This window comes from Notothenia rossii, assembly GCF_949606895.1.
Source record: "Notothenia rossii genome assembly, contig: scaffold_72, whole genome shotgun sequence".
Lineage (NCBI taxonomy): Eukaryota > Metazoa > Chordata > Actinopteri > Perciformes > Nototheniidae > Notothenia > Notothenia rossii.
Genome location: NW_027639908.1, coordinates 116,484 through 134,152, shown reverse-complemented (window position 1 = coordinate 134,152; position 17,669 = coordinate 116,484). Strand labels below are relative to the sequence as shown.

The 17,669-nt window shown below is 45.2% G+C and overlaps 1 protein-coding gene across 2 annotated transcripts in view; it reads right to left on the bottom strand.

The window, feature by feature from the left end:
- LOC307027258 (protein NLRC3-like) overlaps positions 1-17,669 on the bottom strand; it is a gene marked incomplete at its 3' end in the record, with an annotated part of 99,381 nt that overhangs the window by 80,804 nt on the left and 908 nt on the right. For both annotated transcript variants that reach the window (XM_079695468.1, XM_079695469.1), the window contains exons 2-5: positions 7,911-8,146; positions 5,812-7,621; positions 4,911-5,084; positions 178-351 (exon numbers count right to left, since the gene is read on the bottom strand). In XM_079695468.1, coding sequence (XP_079551594.1) covers positions 178-351; positions 4,911-5,084; positions 5,812-7,621; positions 7,911-8,146 — 2,394 coding nt within the window. The remainder of the gene's footprint in view (positions 1-177; positions 352-4,910; positions 5,085-5,811; positions 7,622-7,910; positions 8,147-17,669) is intronic.

The following is a 17,669-nucleotide window of genomic DNA, read 5'->3' as shown; positions in this document are numbered from 1 at the left end:
TCTTTAAGAAACAATCAATATTTATGTTTGCAGTTCTTCATTTAGTACATGAAAATGAAAACATGAATAAAAGGACATTTACTCTTTCATGAATTCAAGTTATTAATGAACATAATCAGGTTGAATAACTAATGAAACATGAGATCTCCAGCAGGAACAGAGAGTCAGTGAACTGACCTGAGAGTCTCCAGTCTGCAGTCTGGACTCTCCAGAACATCTCTCAGCAGCTCCACTCCTGAATCCTGCAGAGCGTTGAGACTCAGGTCCAGATCTCTCAGATGGGAGGGGTTGGACTTCAGAGCTGAGATCAGAGCAGACCAGCTGATCTCTGACAAACTGCAGCCCCTCAGTCTGAAGAAAGAAAACATGATGAGGATTAAAAATCAGTTTATAATCCAGTCAGATGTTCAGGTCTGAAATGTGGGAACATTAACATTTCTATTTCAAAAAGTAAACTTTATGTAAAATAATATTAGTTCATCTTCCGGTGAGCCTTTCAAGATGATAGAAAACTCTCCCAGTCAATTTGAGTTTGAAACCCCTTAGAAACACAATATCTTTGAATACAAGACACCAAAAGGATGAGTGGGGTCAAAGGCAAGAAACCACTGGGGAAAACAAAAAACTAGAACGAGGGAAAAGACAAGAAAACCAGAGACGGATGCGGGTAGTGAGGAGGAAGACATTTCCACGGCTGAGGCTATGCAAAACTTGGGCAGGGATATAAGAAACTTAAAAACTGCGTTAAAACAGGAACTAACGGACTTTAAGAACGACTTCAGACAAGCCAAGGAACAGGAGTTCAACTCTTTCAAGACGGAGATGAATACAAAATTACAAAGCGTCGTTGGTGATGTCCGCAATGTTAGCACGATGCTAACTGAAGCAGAGCAACGGGTGGAGGGAACGGAGACCGTGGCCACGGACCTGAGAGACGCTCTGCTCTTTTCTCAACAGAGGCTGCTTCAAGCAAAGGTAACGGACCTAGAAGGAAGATCCCGCCTCACTGTGGAGGGGGACAGGAGTCCTCTGGACACTGTGGAGGAGGTGGGAGACAGGAGTCCTCTGGACACTGTGGAGGTGGTGGGGGACAGGAGTCCTCTGGACACTGTGGAGGAGGTGGGAGACAGGAGTCCTCTGGACACTGTGGAGGTGGTGGGTGACAGGAGTCCTCTGGACACTGTGGAGGGGGTGGGAGACAGGAGTCCTCTGGACACTGTGGAGGGGGTGGGAGACAGGAGTCCTCTGGACACTGTGGAGGGGGTGGGAGACAGGAGTCCTCTGGACACTGTGGAGGGGGTGGGAGACAGGAGTCCTCTGGACACTGTGGAGGGGGTGGGAGACAGGAGTCCTCACTGTGGAGGGGGTGGGAGACAGGAGTCCTCACTGTGGAGGTGGTGGGAGACAGGATTCCTCTGGACACTGTGGAGGAGGTGGGAGACAGGAGTCCTCTGGACACTGTGGAGGTGGTGGGAGACAGGATTCCTCTGGACACTGTGGAGGGGGTGGGAGACAGGAGTCCTCTGGACACTGTGGAGGGGGTGGGAGACAGGAGTCCTCACTGTGGAGGGGGTGGGAGACAGGAGTCCTCACTGTGGAGGGGGTGGGAGACAGGTGTCCTCACTGTGGAGGTGGTGGGAGACAGGAGTCCTCTGGACACTGTGGAGGGGGTGGGAGACAGGAGTCCTCTGGACACTGTGGAGGAGGTGGGAGACAGGAGTCCTCACTGTGGAGGAGGTGGGAGACAGGAGTCCTCTGGACACTGGAGGAGGTGGGAGACATGAGTCCTCTGGACACTGTGGAGGAGGTGGGAGACAGGAGTCCTCTGGACACTGTGGAGGAGGTGGGAGACAGGAGTCCTCTGGACACTGTGGAGGGGGTGGGAGACAGGAGTCCTCTGGACACTGTGGAGGGGGTGGGAGACAGGAGTCCTCTAGACACTGTGGAGGTGGTGGGAGACAGGAGTCCTCTGGACACTGTGGAGGGGGTGGGTGAAAGGAGTCCTCTAGACACTGTGGAGGTGGCGGGAGAAAGGAGTCCTCTGGACACTGTGGAGGTGGTGGGAGACAGGAGTCCTCTGGACACTGTGGAGGTGGTGGGAGACAGGAGTCCTCTGGACACTGTGGAGGTGGTGGGAGACAGGAGTCCTCTGGACACTGTGGAGGTGGTGGGAGACAGGAGTCCTCTGGACACTGTGGAGGTGGTGGGAGACAGGAGTCCTCACTGTGGAGGGGGTGGGAGACAGGAGTCCTCTGGACACTGTGGAGGGGGTGGGAGACAGGAGTCCTCACTGTGGAGGGGGTGGGAGACAGGAGTCCTCTGGACACTGTGGAGGTGGTGGGAGACAGGAGTCCTCTGGACACTGTGGAGGAGGTGGGAGACAGGAGTCCTCTGGACACTGAGGAGGAGGTGGGAGACATGAGTCCTTTGGACACTGTGGAGGAGGTGGGAGACAGGAGTCCTCTGGACACTGTGGAGGAGGTAGGAGACAGGAGTCCTTTGGACACTGTGGAGGAGGTGGGAGACAGGAGTCCTCTGGACACTGTGGAGGAGGTAGGAGACAGGAGTCCTCTGGACACTGTGGAGGAGGTGGGAGACAGGAGTCCTCTGGACACTGTGGAGGAGGTAGGAGACAGGAGTCCTTTGGACACTGTGGAGGAGGTGGGAGACAGGAGTCCTCTGGACACTGTGGAGATGGTGGGAGACAGGGGTCCTCTGGAAGTGGAGTCCAAAGAGATGAGTTCTCAGTCTGAAGAAGATGTGTAAGCTTTCTGCTGTCCTGATTTCAATGGGGAGCTCATTCCACCATTTTGGAGCCAGGATAGCAAACCCACGTGTTTCTGCTGATGGGAACTTGGGTCCCCCTCGCAGTGCGGGTGCAGCGAGCTGTTTGGCTGATGCAGAGCGGAGTGCACGTGCTGGGGTGTACGGTTGAACCATGTCCTGGATGTAGGAAGGGCCAGATCCATTCACAGCATGGTACGCAAGTACCAGAGTCTTGAAGTGGATTCTAGCAGTTACTGGAAGCCAGTGAAGGGAGCGGAGGAGCGGCGTGGTGTGGGAACATTTAGGAAGGTTGAAGACCAGACGAGCCGCTGCATTCTGGATGAGCTGCAGAGGTCAGAGGGCACATGCAGGCAGACCAGCCAGGAGGGAGTTGCAGTAGTCTAGGACTGAGATGACGAGAGCCTGGACCAGAACCTGCGTCTCTTTCTGGGTCAGCTGGGGACGTATCCTCCTGATGTTGTAAAGAGTGTATCTGCAGCAGCGGGTTGTAGCAGAGATGTTTGCAGTGAAGGACAGTTTGTTATCTAGGGTCACACCCAGATTCCTTGCAGTCTGAGTCGGGGAAACAACAGAGGGGCCGATGTTGATTGTTAGGTCAAGAGTGGGACAATCTTTTCCCTGAAGGAAAAGCAGTTCAGTCTTGTCAATGTTGAGCTTGAGGTGGTGAGCAGACATCCACAGAGAGATGTCTGCTAGACAAGCAGAGATGCGTGCGACGACCTGGGTCTCTGAGCGGGGAAAGGACAGAATGAGTTGGGTGTCGTCAGCGTAGCAGAGGTATGAAAAACCATGCGGGCTATTGACAGACCCGAGCGAGTTTGTGTACAAGGAGAAAAGGAGGGGACCAAGAACAGAGCCCTGAGGGACCCCTGTAGTTAATTGACAAGGGTCGGACTCTGACCCTCTCCAAGTTACCCTGTAGGTCTTTGAGGTATGAGGAGAGGAGGGAAAGTGCAGAGCCTGAAACTCCAAGTTCTTGGAGAGTGTGAAGGAGGATCTGATGGTTCACCGTGTCGAATGCAGCAGACAGGTCCAGAAGGATGATGACAGAGGAGAGGGAGGCTGCTTTAGCCGTGTGCAGTTCCTCAGAGACAGCAAGGAGAGCAGTTTCTGTTGAGTGACCTGCCTTGAAACCAGACTGGTGCGGATCCAGAAGGTTGTTCTGATGGAGATAACAGGAGAGTTGTTTAAAGACAGCGCGTTCAAGTGTTTTAGACAGGAACGGGAGGAGAGAGACAGGCCTGTAGTTTCTAACATCAGACGGGTTGAGAGTGGGTTTCTTTAGGAGAGGGTTTACTCTTGCCGATACCCTGCCGTTAAAAACGTTACGATTCCTCCGTTTCATTAGTATCGGTACTTTAAGAATGACGGGGGAAAGTACTCCGGTGAGAAAGCGTCGTTTTAATAAGAGCCGTGGGTTTTCAGCGCTCTGCTTCCAATCCCTGCTGTGCCTGCAGTCCCTCCGCTCTCCAGCACGCTCTAAGCCCCTCCCCTCTCTCGTGCATGCGCTAGCTGCCAGAGCATGTGAGAAAACAAGAAGCATGGCTGCAAGTGGAGTGCAACTGCCGCTGCGCCTCGGCTTGTTGACAAAAAAGCCAGAAGCGAAATTTGGAAGTATTTGAGCTATATCTCTGACAGTGAGGGTTGATGATGTTGGACTTCAGAGCTGAGGCCAGAGCAGAACAGCTGATCTCTGACAACCTGCAGCTCCTCAGTCTGAATAAAGAAAACATGATGTAAGTTTAGAAAACAATGTTCCTGTTTGAAATAACTCCAGGTTTAATAATCTGATCAGAGTTAAACAGGGTTTTAATGTCAGCGATGAAGCAGAAACAATCCACTGATGATCTGGAACTTTAACTTTGATCAGATGTTTAACAACTCCTTCACCTCCCTCACAGCTCATCAGTACTGACAGCATCTCCACTGACTCATGGAGCACAGAGTGAGTCTGTGGAAGCTCAAACACTCTCCCTCACACATTCACTTTCTCTTTGTTATTCTCATGGATATTCAGTCATTAGCAAAAGTGAGGAAAATAATTAAAATGTCTTTGTTCTCAGGCAAATTCAGAAAATCATAAACACAAACAGATCCATATGAAGTTCAGTCAGAGAACTGACCTGAGAGCCTCCAGTCTGCAGTTTGGACTCTTTAGTCCAGAACTCAGACGCTCCACTCCTGAATCCTCCAGAGCGTTCTCACTCAGGTCCAGATCTCTCAGATGGGAGGGGTCAGACTTCAGAGCTGAGGCCACGACTTCACATTCAGCCTCTGAGAGTTTACAGCCAGTAAGTCTATAACAACACATATATTACAACATGTGTTTAAAAGAGGGAACATTATATTAACCTGAAAGACTTCATGAGTAAAGATTTGACATACAGTATGTTCTGAATGACATTTGCTGATGCCATTTTATATTATGTGTAATAATATTAAATGATTATTATAACTGAGTTTAATGTGTGCGTTAATGTGTGATCACATGTCTGTGTTGGCTACCTTCTGCTGTCAGAGGCTGTTGCTAGATTGCTTCTCTGAACATCTGAACATTTATTTTGAACACAATCACAAATAACAAACCAATAAGGTTTCAATCTTTTAAACTAAATACCATCAGCAAGATGTTCTCCGTATATCAGCATTAAGACATATCTCTGGTATTGGTGGGGAATTATGTAGATCCTATTTAAACTCTAATACATGGTAATAAAAACCTCTGTGTTTAAAGATAAAGAAACTAACAGAAAGTAATAATAACTGATAACTGTAAGTCCTGCTGTGTGGTGAGATCACATGCTGAGAAACCTCTAGAGTCCTTCATGTGTTTGACATGACGCCTCCCTCCCTCAAAGGAGTATGAAGAGAGAAACTGTTCAATCTAACAGTTATTATAAATAAATAGAAGAACAGTTTTAATTTGCTCTCAGTTTTTAAACAGCAAAAATGTGATAGTGTTTATTTGAATAATTAAACTTCTGATCCACTTCAGTTTATAAAGTTAATCACATCTGGACTCACTTGGCCTTCCTGCAGTTCCTCACAGCTGGAATCAGTCTCCGTTTCCCCTCCGCTGATGTTTTGTACTGACTCAGGTCCAACTCATCCAGAACCTCCTCTGACATCTGCAGCATGTAGGCCAGAGCAGAGCAGTGGATCATAGAGAGTTCCTTTGATCTGTTCTCTGACTTCAGGAACTCTGTGATCTCCTGATGTACTGAGAGGTCCTTCATCTCTGTCAGACAGTGGAGGATGTTGATGCTCCTGTCAGGAGAGATTGTTATTCTCATCTCCTTCAGGTTGCTGATTGCTCTCTGGATGGTTTCTGGTCTGTTGTCTGTGCGACCCAGCAGGCCTCCTAACAGTCTCTGGTTGGACTCCAGAGAGAGGCCGTGGAGAAAGCGGGCAAACAGGTCCAGGTGGCCATTTCTGCTACAGAGTGATTTTTTCATGACTCCTCTTAGGAAGACATCCAGGGATGGGTACTCCTGATCTCTGCTGTTACTGTTCTTATAGGGCCAGTCTCTCTTCAGGAAGTCCTTCAGCACCTTTGTGTCTCTGTTGGTGTAACAGTGCAGCATGTAGACTGCAGCCAGGAACTCCTGAATGCTCAGATGAACAAAGCAGTAGACTGTTTTCTGGAAGATCACACTCTCTCTTTTGAAGATCTCTGTACAAACTCCTGAGTGCACCAAGGCCTCGGTGAGATCAAGGCCACAGCGCTGCAGGTCTTCTTGGTAGAACATGATGTCTCCTTTCTCCAGATGTTCAAACGCCAGCCTCCCCAGCTTCAGGAGAACCTCCCTGTCAGCCTCCGTCAGCTGCTGTGAACTCGTCTCATGTCCCTCTTCATACTTCTGCTTCTTCCTCTTGGTCTGGACCAGCAGGAAGTGTGAGTACATGTCAGTGAGGGTCTGGGGCAGCTCTCCTCTCTGGTCTGTAGTCAACATGTGGTCCAGCACTGCAGCAGTGATCCAGCAGAAGACTGGGATCAGACACATGATGTGGAGGCTCCTGGAGCTCTTGATGTGAGAGATGATTCTGCTGGACAGGTCTTCATCACTCCATCTCCTCCTGAAGTACTCCTCCTTCTGGGCGTCAGTGAAGCCTCGTACTTCTGTCACCCTGTCCACACACTCAGGAGGGATCTGATTGGCCGCTGCAGGTCTGGAAGTTATCCAGACGAGAGCCGAGGGAAGCAGCTTCCCCCTGATGAGGTTTGTCAGCAGCACGTTGACTGAGGACTGCTGAGAGACATCAGACACAACCTCATTGTTTCTGAAGTCCAGAGAAAGTCTGCTTTCATCCAGGCCGTCAAAGATGAGCAGCACTTTGCAGACAGCCAGCTGCTCTGCTGTGAGCTTCTGTAAGGTTGGATGGAAAACATGGAGCAGCCTGAGAAGACTGTACTGCTCACCTTTGATCAGGTTCAGCTCCCTGAAGGAGAGCGGGATCACCAGACTGACATCTTGGTTTCCCAAACCCTCGGCCCAGTCCAGAGTGAACTTCTGCACTGAGAAGCTTTTTCCAACTCCAGCGACTCCGTTGGTCAGGACCGCTCTGATGAGAGTCTGTTGGTCAGGTGAGGCTTTAAAGATGTCCTGGCACTTGATTGGAGTGTCATGGAGGGTCTTCTTCTTGGAAGCTGTCTCCAGCTGCCTCACCTCATGTTGGGTATTAACCTCTTCACTCTGGCCTTGTGTGATGTAGAGCTCAGTGAAGATGCTGTTGAGGAGGGTTTCACTTTGATCAGTTCCTTCAGTCACACGTTCACATCTCCTCCTCAGACTGAGCCTGTGTTCATCTAGAACCTCCTGCAGACCACGTTCTGCTGGGAGAGAGGGAAACAGGAGAGAATAAGGAAATGCTTTTGAGAATCTAAAGGAAGGATCCTAGCCATCAGATAACTTTACTATCTTCTGTAGAAGTATTTGCGGGGCTAAAGTTCTCCTTTAGATCTGTCCAGTGTTTCTACAAAGGAAAAAACTGCTGTCTGTTTTAAAACACTTAAACAATGCCTGGAAGAAGATCAGAGGACTCTGAGCCAATGAGAGTTCATCCAAGAGTAGAGACCCAGCGCCCCGACGGCCTAAAGACGCTGCATGTGTTCGGCCTCTTACCTCGTACAGAGCTGCTCTGACTGGCTGTCTGCAGGCCAGCTCTGGTTCTGGATCTCTTTCCACACTGGGGACAGGAGGGGTCTCCTGATGGAGGTCTCTGCTCCCAGTATGAGGTGATGCACTGTCTACAGAACCAGTGTCCACAGCTGGTAGAGACTGGATCCTTCAGGACGTCCTGACACAGAGCACAGCTGGACGGCTGCTGCTCCACAGGAACACCACTCTTCCTCTTCCCTCTGTGGAGAGGAACACATCCTTTAGAGGAGCTGATTCTCAACAAAGGTTCAACAAGGGGGCAAAATTCTAAAAAATAATATTTCTATATAATATATCTTTGCGATCAGGTAGATAGTTTAAGCTTCACATTATTATAAAAGCATCCTGTCTGGATTCATCACCCAGAGGAGCACATGGTCACCGTCTCTACTAAGACACACACAGCTGTATTAACCTGGAGCACTATAGCGTTATAAAAACACAAGATAGAATCTGCTGTGAATTAATCGCAATGTAAATATGGAAAGGATGCTGCTCCATCCTCACTCAGAGTGACTTCATGTAGTCATAAGAACAGCAGTGAGTATATTGTGAGCACCACAGACAGTGTCTGGTTTAAACAGGAACATGAATAACCCTGATTGAATATGAGCTGCTGTAGAGCTCTGCTCTCCTCTCTGATTCCCCTCAGACCGTCAGAGACCACAGGAGCACAATCTCAACTCTGACAGGCTTTTGGAACAGAGCGCCACAAACTTTAAGCTCCAGTTGAAATGTTTCTCGCTGCACGAATACGCAGGTGACATGAATTTAACATCTTCACTTTATTCGTGTTGCCCGGCACGGATCTGTGTCTTTGCATTGACTCTACATGTGATCTCTCAAAACTCTGTTATATCTGCTAATGCTAAACACAACCAGCTGAGCAGGTTATTACTATTCATTAATAATATATATCATAAACATGCCCAAGTAGTCCAATATATTTAGTTTTGAGAATTTTCAGTCTTTGAAAATATTTTTGCAACTTAAAATCATTTTATGCCACTGATACAATGATGATGTAGTTGCCAATAGAAATACCTTTAAATAATGTTAGCTTACTGAACTCTATACTGCACACATGACATTAAAGAACAGTTTAAATAATACGATAACATAAAAACTGAATCCTCTTCAGGTCAGTTTACTCCAGAAACTCTTTCTTTGTGTCTGAGGGTCCAGGTTCATTACTGAAGTTTAGAGGTGGACTCATAGACCAGTCACCAGTGGCGGCCGGCCCATAGGGGCGCTAGGGGTGCCGCCCCCCCTCTTCCCACATGTTTGATTGTCATTCAAAATTAAAAATATATATATATATATATTTAAAAAATATATATATTTTTTATTTTTAAAGAACAAGGTAAATATTATATAGTTGGTATCAGTAAAATGTTTAATATACAATAACATTTCTTTTAAAATTGTTTTACGATGTCTAAAGTTACTGATAAGTCACATGTTTCCTGCCTGGCCGCAGCGTGTATCATTACCCTCTCTCGTCCGGGCGGTAGAAAGGAGCCCTCAGCCAGAGCAGCTGCAGCCAACAAGCTGACTGTTGCTATCTGGAAACTATGCCGCCGAAACATAATTTCAGCCAATCAGCGTCGTCAGATCTGATGCTCAAAGGGCGCCTTGTCAGCACCCTGGCCTGTGTGTCTGTGAGTTGTTTGGACTCGTATCCAAAGTGACTCTACTGTAGTTGTCTGCAGGTGGAGACTCAGGTGCTAGTGGATCGCCGGAGCTGTAGATTAACATTTACATGCTTATTGTAGTTGTAAGGGCAATGCCTGTAGCACCATGGAGCATATAGATGTAGCGCTTCATTTCAGACGCCTACCCGTGCGGGTCCGTGAAAAGGAAACCCCCCCCGCAGGACTTGATACGCCCCCTTGATAAATACATTTAATTATAATTAAACCAGCTGCAATGGATCATGGATCCACCAGGGGGAGCCGTGATGAAAAAGCTGCCACACTGGAACTCATGTGAAATAAACAGCTGATAGATCTACAGGTATCTGATATAGCGGATATTTGTTAAGATCCATATTTCACGGATAGGATCATATTCTGTGCTAAATAAGAGACATGTAATCATTTACAAAACATCACCATGTTTTTATTTAACAAAAAATCACGTTGGCGTAAGTACAAAACCATCGCTATGTTTTTTCATCAGGAAATGCAGCCCGGATCAAACAAAAAATGTTCAATCATCATCCTCACGATCATTTAATGTATCATAATTTTCGCGAATTGAAATGAAAGCACTAATACATGTAGTTTAATCCACGTGAGTTTACAACAACACAAAGAATTGCTTTGTTTTTATATCACATCTGACCGGAGGAAAATGCAGCACGGGTCTCCCGATAATCCTAAACCCACGGGCAAACAAACAATAATATGTACAGTGTTAATAGTTTACTGTATTATTAGTGTCTAATATTACTGCTATAACAATCACACATTGAGTTGTTCAAATCAGACCGTTTTTTTTTTTTAAACAGTCTGAATGAAACGGCAGCTCTCAGGTGATCAGCTGTGTGTTTACACAATAAAATATGCATAGTAATTTAATAAATCCTTCCAACACACATTGTAAGAACAGTTCTGTTTCATATGAGTGTTGAGAGCTGTATCCACAAATCTCTTAATTTTGCCCTCAAAGTGCACCAGATTGATGCATTTAACCTTTTGGAGTCGACCGTTACGCCGGCGTGATCAGATCACATGACCTGTTCAAGCCGGTGCCGCATAAAAACAACAGTCCGGACAACATTGCCGTGTGTTTCTGTTGAAAGTACTGGCTTGAAATTATATCCCAGTCTTTGTTTCATGCAAAAAGACCCAGTAAACACGGAGATACGATGATATCAAGTTAATACATTTCAAAAGTATGTCAAATGGAAGCACATATTTGAATATCTTCGCCGTATTTTATCATTTTACGAAACGGAAAATACTGATCAGATTTTTGTACATAATGTGTGTATATACTGTATATTTGTATTATATTTATAATAACACTTTTGCCTTATCAGAATGAAATCCCATGTACATAATTTAAGCTTTTAAAATTTATGTTGTGTCTACTGTGTCACTGTTGACAGAACTTGAGAAATGAGGAAAAAAAGCTACACCTGTTGTATCGGCTTCATATCGCAATATATTCCCGAAGTCTGAAATGCAAAAATGTCCCACATTAGGGCAATTCACCCTACATTTAATCATTCAAACAAAATCATATTTGCTGCTCTAAACAAAGTCAAAAATCGTACATCCAAACGGAATAAATATAATTAATTATTATTAATACGTTGTCTTGTTCATTGTTTTTCACTTTTATTAAATGTTTGATATTTCCGCACAGACCCGGGACTAAGGTGTTAATGGTGGACTATCGGACATTCGAAATGCAGCATATTTTCCCCCAAGTGTCCATCTTGTCTGTCAAAATGCATCTTACATTTCTAACTTGCAATATCATTATTTCCGCTCTCTTCACTCCAGAAGAGCGATCTCCCTGTGTCTCTCTGTGTGCGGGGGATCACAGGAGGGAGGGGGGGGGGGGGGGGGGGGGGGGGAGAGGTGTGGAATGTGACCAATCCCCCCTGGGAGACTTCCTCCACACGTTCCGATGGCCAATTCGTTTTAAACAAAGAGTTCCCAACAGCATAGGGAACATGGCGGGTGGGGGCTGATGAACGATATTGTCCTAAGGATGTCTTCTAATCAAACCAAAAGAGGAAAATGCAGATACCATTCTCTCTCTCGACTCGCTGGTATCTCGAGCTGAGCACTCATTGGTGGGTTTTACCCCGTGCTGGTGATGAAGCTCTCCATTGGCTCGGCAAAAGTTTGTTGTTGTTTTGTGTCAATTTTACGTCGCCACTTCCATTCACATTTTCATCATTGTTCCACAATGTTTATCATCATGAAATTAATATCTATGTATTTTTATACTATACTTGCACTGCTTACCGTTTTCATACTTTATATATCTTATCATATTCATACACACTGTTCATACTGCTCTCAGGCTGCTGTGTGTATCTAGTGTATTCATACACACTGTTCATACTGCTCTCAGGCTGCTGTGTGTATCTAGTGTATTCATACACACTGTTCATACTGCTCTCAGGCTGCTGTGTGTATCTAGTGTATTCATACACACTGTTCATACTGCTCTCAGGCTGCTGTGTGTATCTAGTGTATTCATACACACTGTTCATACTGCTCACAGGCTGCTGTGTGTATCTAGTGTATTCATACACACTGTTCATATTGCTCACTGGCTGCTGTGTGTATCTAGTGTATTCATACACACTGTTCATACTGCTCACAGGCTGCTGTGTGTATCTAGTGTATTCATACACACTGTTCATATTGCTCACTGGCTGCTGTGTGTATCTAGTGTATTCATACACACTGTTCATACTGCTCACAGGCTGCTGTGTGTATCTAGTGTATTCATACACACTGTTCATACTGCTCACAGGCTGCTGTGTGTATCTAGTGTATTCATACACACTGTTCATATTGCTCACTGGCTGCTGTGTGTATCTAGTGTATTCATACACACTGTTCATACTGCTCACTGGCTGCTGTGTGTATCTAGTGTATTCATACACACTGTTCATACTGCTCTCAGGCTGCTCTGTATATCTAGTGTATTCATACACACTGTTCATACTGCTCTCAGGCTGCTGTGTATATCTAGTGTATTCATACACACTGTTCATACTGCTCTCAGGCTGCTGTGTGTATCTAGTGTATTCATACACACTGTTCATACTGCTCTCAGGCTGCTCTGTATATCTAGTGTATTCATACACACTGTTCATACTGCTCACAGGCTGCTGTGTATATCTAGTGTATTCATACACACTGTTCATACTGCTCTCAGGCTGCTGTGTGTATCTAGTGTATTCATACACACTGTTCATACTGCTCTCAGGCTGCTCTGTATATCTAGTGTATTCATACACACTGTTCATACTGCTCTCAGGCTGCTGTGTGTATCTAGTGTATTCATACACACTGTTCATACTGCTCTCAGGCTGCTGTGTGTATCTAGTGTATTCATACACACTGTTCATACTGCTCTCAGGCTGCTGTGTGTATCTAGTGTATTCATACACACTGTTCATACTGCTCTCAGGCTGCTGTGTGTATCTAGTGTATTCATACACACTGTTCATACTGCTCACTGGCTGCTGTGTATATCTAGTGTATTCATACACACTGTTCATACTGCTCACAGGCTGCTGTGTATATCTAGTGTATTCATACACACTGTTCATACTGCTCTCAGGCTGCTGTGTGTATCTAGTGTATTCATACACACTGTTCATACTGCTCTCAGGCTGCTGTGTGTATCTAGTGTATTCATACACACTGTTCATACTGCTCTCAGGCTGCTGTGTGTATCTAGTGTATTCATACACACTGTTCATACTGCTCACAGGCTGCTGTGTATATCTAGTGTATTCATACAAACTGTTCATACTGCTCTCAGGCTGCTGTGTGTATCTAGTGTATTCATACACACTGTTCATACTGCTCACAGGGCTGCTGTGTGTATCTAGTGTATTCATACACACTGTTCATACTGCTCTCAGGCTGCTGTGTGTATCTAGTGTATTCATACACACTGTTCATACTGCTCACAGGCTGCTGTGTGTATCTAGTGTATTCATACACACTGTTCATATTGCTCACTGGCTGCTGTGTGTATCTAGTGTATTCATACACACTGTTCATACTGCTCACTGGCTGCTGTGTGTATCTAGTGTATTCATACACACTGTTCATACTGCTCACAGGCTGCTGTGTGTATCTAGTGTATTCATACACACTGTTCATATTGCTCACTGGCTGCTGTGTGTATCTAGTGTATTCATACACACTGTTCATACTGCTCACAGGCTGCTGTGTGTATCTAGTGTATTCACACACACTGTTCATACTGCTCACAGGCTGCTCTGTATATCTAGTGTATTCATACACACTGTTCATACTGCTCACAGGCTGCTGTGTGTATCTAGTGTATTCATACACACTGTTCATACTGCTCTCAGGCTGCTGTGTGTATCTAGTGTATTCATACACACTGTTCATACTGCTCTCAGGCTGCTGTGTGTATCTAGTGTATTCATACACACTGTTCATACTGATCACAGGCTGCTGTGTGTATCTAGTGTATTCATACACACTGTTCATACTGCTCTCAGGCTGCTGTGTGTATCTAGTGTATTCATACACACTGTTCATACTGCTCTCAGGCTGCTCTGTATATCTAGTGTATTCATACACACTGTTCATACTGCTCTCAGGCTGCTGTGTGTATCTAGTGTATTCATACACACTGTTCATACTGCTCACAGGCTGCTGTGTGTATCTAGTGTATTCATACACACTGTTCATACTGCTCTCAGGCTGCTGTGTGTATCTAGTGTATTCATACACACTGTTCATATTGCTCACTGGCTGCTGTGTGTATCTAGTGTATTCATACACACTGTTCATACTGCTCTCAGGCTGCTGTGTGTATCTAGTGTATTCATACACACTGTTCATACTGCTCACAGGCTGCTGTGTGTATCTAGTGTATTCATACACACTGTTCATACTGCTCTCAGGCTGCTGTGTGTATCTAGTGTATTCATACACACTGTTCATACTGCTCTCAGGCTGCTGTGTGTATCTAGTGTATTCATACAGACTGTTCATACTGCTCTCAGGCTGCTGTGTGTATCTAGTGTATTCATACACACTGTTCATACTGCTCACAGGCTGCTGTGTATATCTAGTGTATTCATACACACTGTTCATACTGCTCTCAGGCTGCTGTGTGTATCTAGTGTATTCACACACACTGTTCATACTGCTCTCAGGCTGCTGTGTGTATCTAGTGTATTCATACACACTGTTCATACTGCTCACAGGCTGCTGTGTGTATCTAGTGTATTCATACACACTGTTCATACTGCTCTCAGGCTGCTGTGTGTATCTAGTGTATTCATACACACTGTTCATACTGCTCACAGGCTGCTCTGTATATCTAGTGTATTCATACACACTGTTCATACTGCTCACAGGCTGCTGTGTGTATCTAGTGTATTCATACACACTGTTCATACTGCTCTCAGGCTGCTGTGTGTATCTAGTGTATTCATACACACTGTTCATACTGCTCACAGGCTGCTGTGTGTATCTAGTGTATTCATACCCCTCACTGTTTATTCATCATTCACTTCATTCTATCTTTTATTCTGTAGATTGTGTAAATTACTTTTCACTTTACTGCTTGTTGCACTCCTGGTTAGAAGCTAAACTGCATTTCGTTGTCTCAGTACCTGTGCAATAACAATAAAGTTGAATCTACTCTTGAGCAGGAACAAATGTATTTACTTAGTACATATCTGACATTAACGATTAAACACATTTGTGCATTCTTTATAAATGCAAACCGAGTCAAGCCGACTCCGGAGGAAATCATATTTCACATAAATGTGTTCATCCATTCAATGTGGCATCTGCTATAATGGGGTTAATGTATGATATTACTTAATAATACAATACATTATAATATATGATATGATAGTTACATTTTAGCTTTATTCATTTCTTATTTCATAGTTTCTCATAATTATTATTTTTATTTGTATCGCTCATCTTATTTTTGATTTTATTAATCTGTGTGAATCTGTGCTATCCTATTTTTCACTCTCACCCTGTTGCTGTTTGAACTACTGAATTAATAAAGGTCCATTTTATCTTATCTTATCTTAATGTATAAATTGATTTACTTCAATCTACTGTACTGTGTAAAAACACCCCAACAATATTACAAATATACTGCATAAAGCAAACTATATACTTTATTTGATCTAAAACATTGATGTTTTTTCATTATAGTAGCCTGTGAAAACCATAACAAATAAGTGATGAAATGCTACAGTATTCAGCGAACACCCAGTTGTCTTTGTGTATTTGTGAATGAAGCGCCATCTCATGGTTAAATCCTGTAATTGAACACATGGGGAAATTGGGCAACGTCCTCTAGCAATTTGGCAACACCCCCAGCCACTGGGATCCGCTGGGCTTTTGACTGGGACACACCCATGTGCTTCCTATCTGGAGTGCTACATCTGTATGTGGGGGCTGGACCTGTATTTTACAGGACAGGAGTGATCAGAGGGTCGAGTTGTCGATTCTTGTTCAGTTTTCATCTTCCTCACCCTCTCAGAATTTGAGTTGCGCGCGCTGCTAAAGAGACGCGCTACCATGGCAACCAAACAATGGTGTAGCTGTATTAAAGTCCCAGTGGAAACAGTCGCGAGTAAATCTGATTTGTCAGAAATCGGGAGAAATGCGGGAGTCCTCCGCGAAAATCTGGAGGGTTGGCAAGTATGACAAACACACAGACACACAGACACACAGACAGACAGACAGACAGACAGACAGACAGACAGACAGACAGACAGACAGACAGACAGACAGACAGACAGACAGACAGACAGACAGACAGACAGACAGACAGACAGACAGACAGACAGACAGACAGACACACACACACACACACACACACACACACACACACACACACACAATGTTCGTATTTAGTCTCCTGATTTTAAATGGGAATTAAATCATTTGAGTCTTCCCAAAGCACCAGTGTTCTGCAGTTTGTGTGGGCATACTGTACTGTTGCACAGGAAGATTCATAGTTTACCACACTGAAGATTATGGATTATCTCATATTTTTAAGACCCCCCCCCCTCCCCTCTAACATCGCCAGAAGTCATAATTTAAGGGGTTATTTCTCAAAACATTATTCCGGGGACGATCCCCGGACCGCCCTAGTCTGGTTTTGTCTCCATTTCCATACCCCCACCAAAAATATTTTCCAGCAGCCGCCACTGCAGTCACTCTTCAGAGACAGACAGCTGGGGACTGGAGACTCTGTGGCAGAGCTCTCACCTGGGATGTAGTTATCTCAGCCTATCCCTCTGACCGGAACTATCCTCCACCTTCTTATAGAAAAAGCTTCTCATATCCGTTAGCGCAGCTAGCTTACCAGATGCTAACAATAAACAATCCCTGTAACCGTGCGCTCTCTCCGGTGTGGCTGTGAGCGTTTAAAAAATGCAGATATTTTTTTGCCTGAGTTTCCCAATGTTGGGTTTGACAGTCTCTACATTTCAGTGTTTCCCCTACCTTTATCTTGGGGGGGGCGCCGCGCCACCCCAACGGAACCCAGCCCCCCCCGCCCTGAGATTCCAAGTTTTAAAAAGAAAAAAGATATATATAGCGCCAAATCGAAAATATTCTGTCGATGGTCGCTTTTCACATTGAACATGTGCTCTTTTATTAAATAAACTAAACGCTTATGTTATTTATCCAATGCATGTGCATGTGTCAGTGTCCACTGCGTTGCTTTGCGCATTCACTCCTCTGCTCTGTTTCTGAAGGGCGGGGCTCCGCTCCCCCCACACACATATGAATGCACACACTCACAGTCAGAGACAAGAGCAGAGGAAAGGAGGAGAACAACAAATGCATTATAACCCCGAACTCTGCTGTTGGTCATGTAAGTCCTGGGCGTAATTTCCACATGTCCCCCCCACTGTTCAAATCCGTTTGTGTCCCCCCCACTTTCAATTTCAATTATTATTATTTTTTAACCTCAAGCCTTCATCGTCACGGAGGAGCA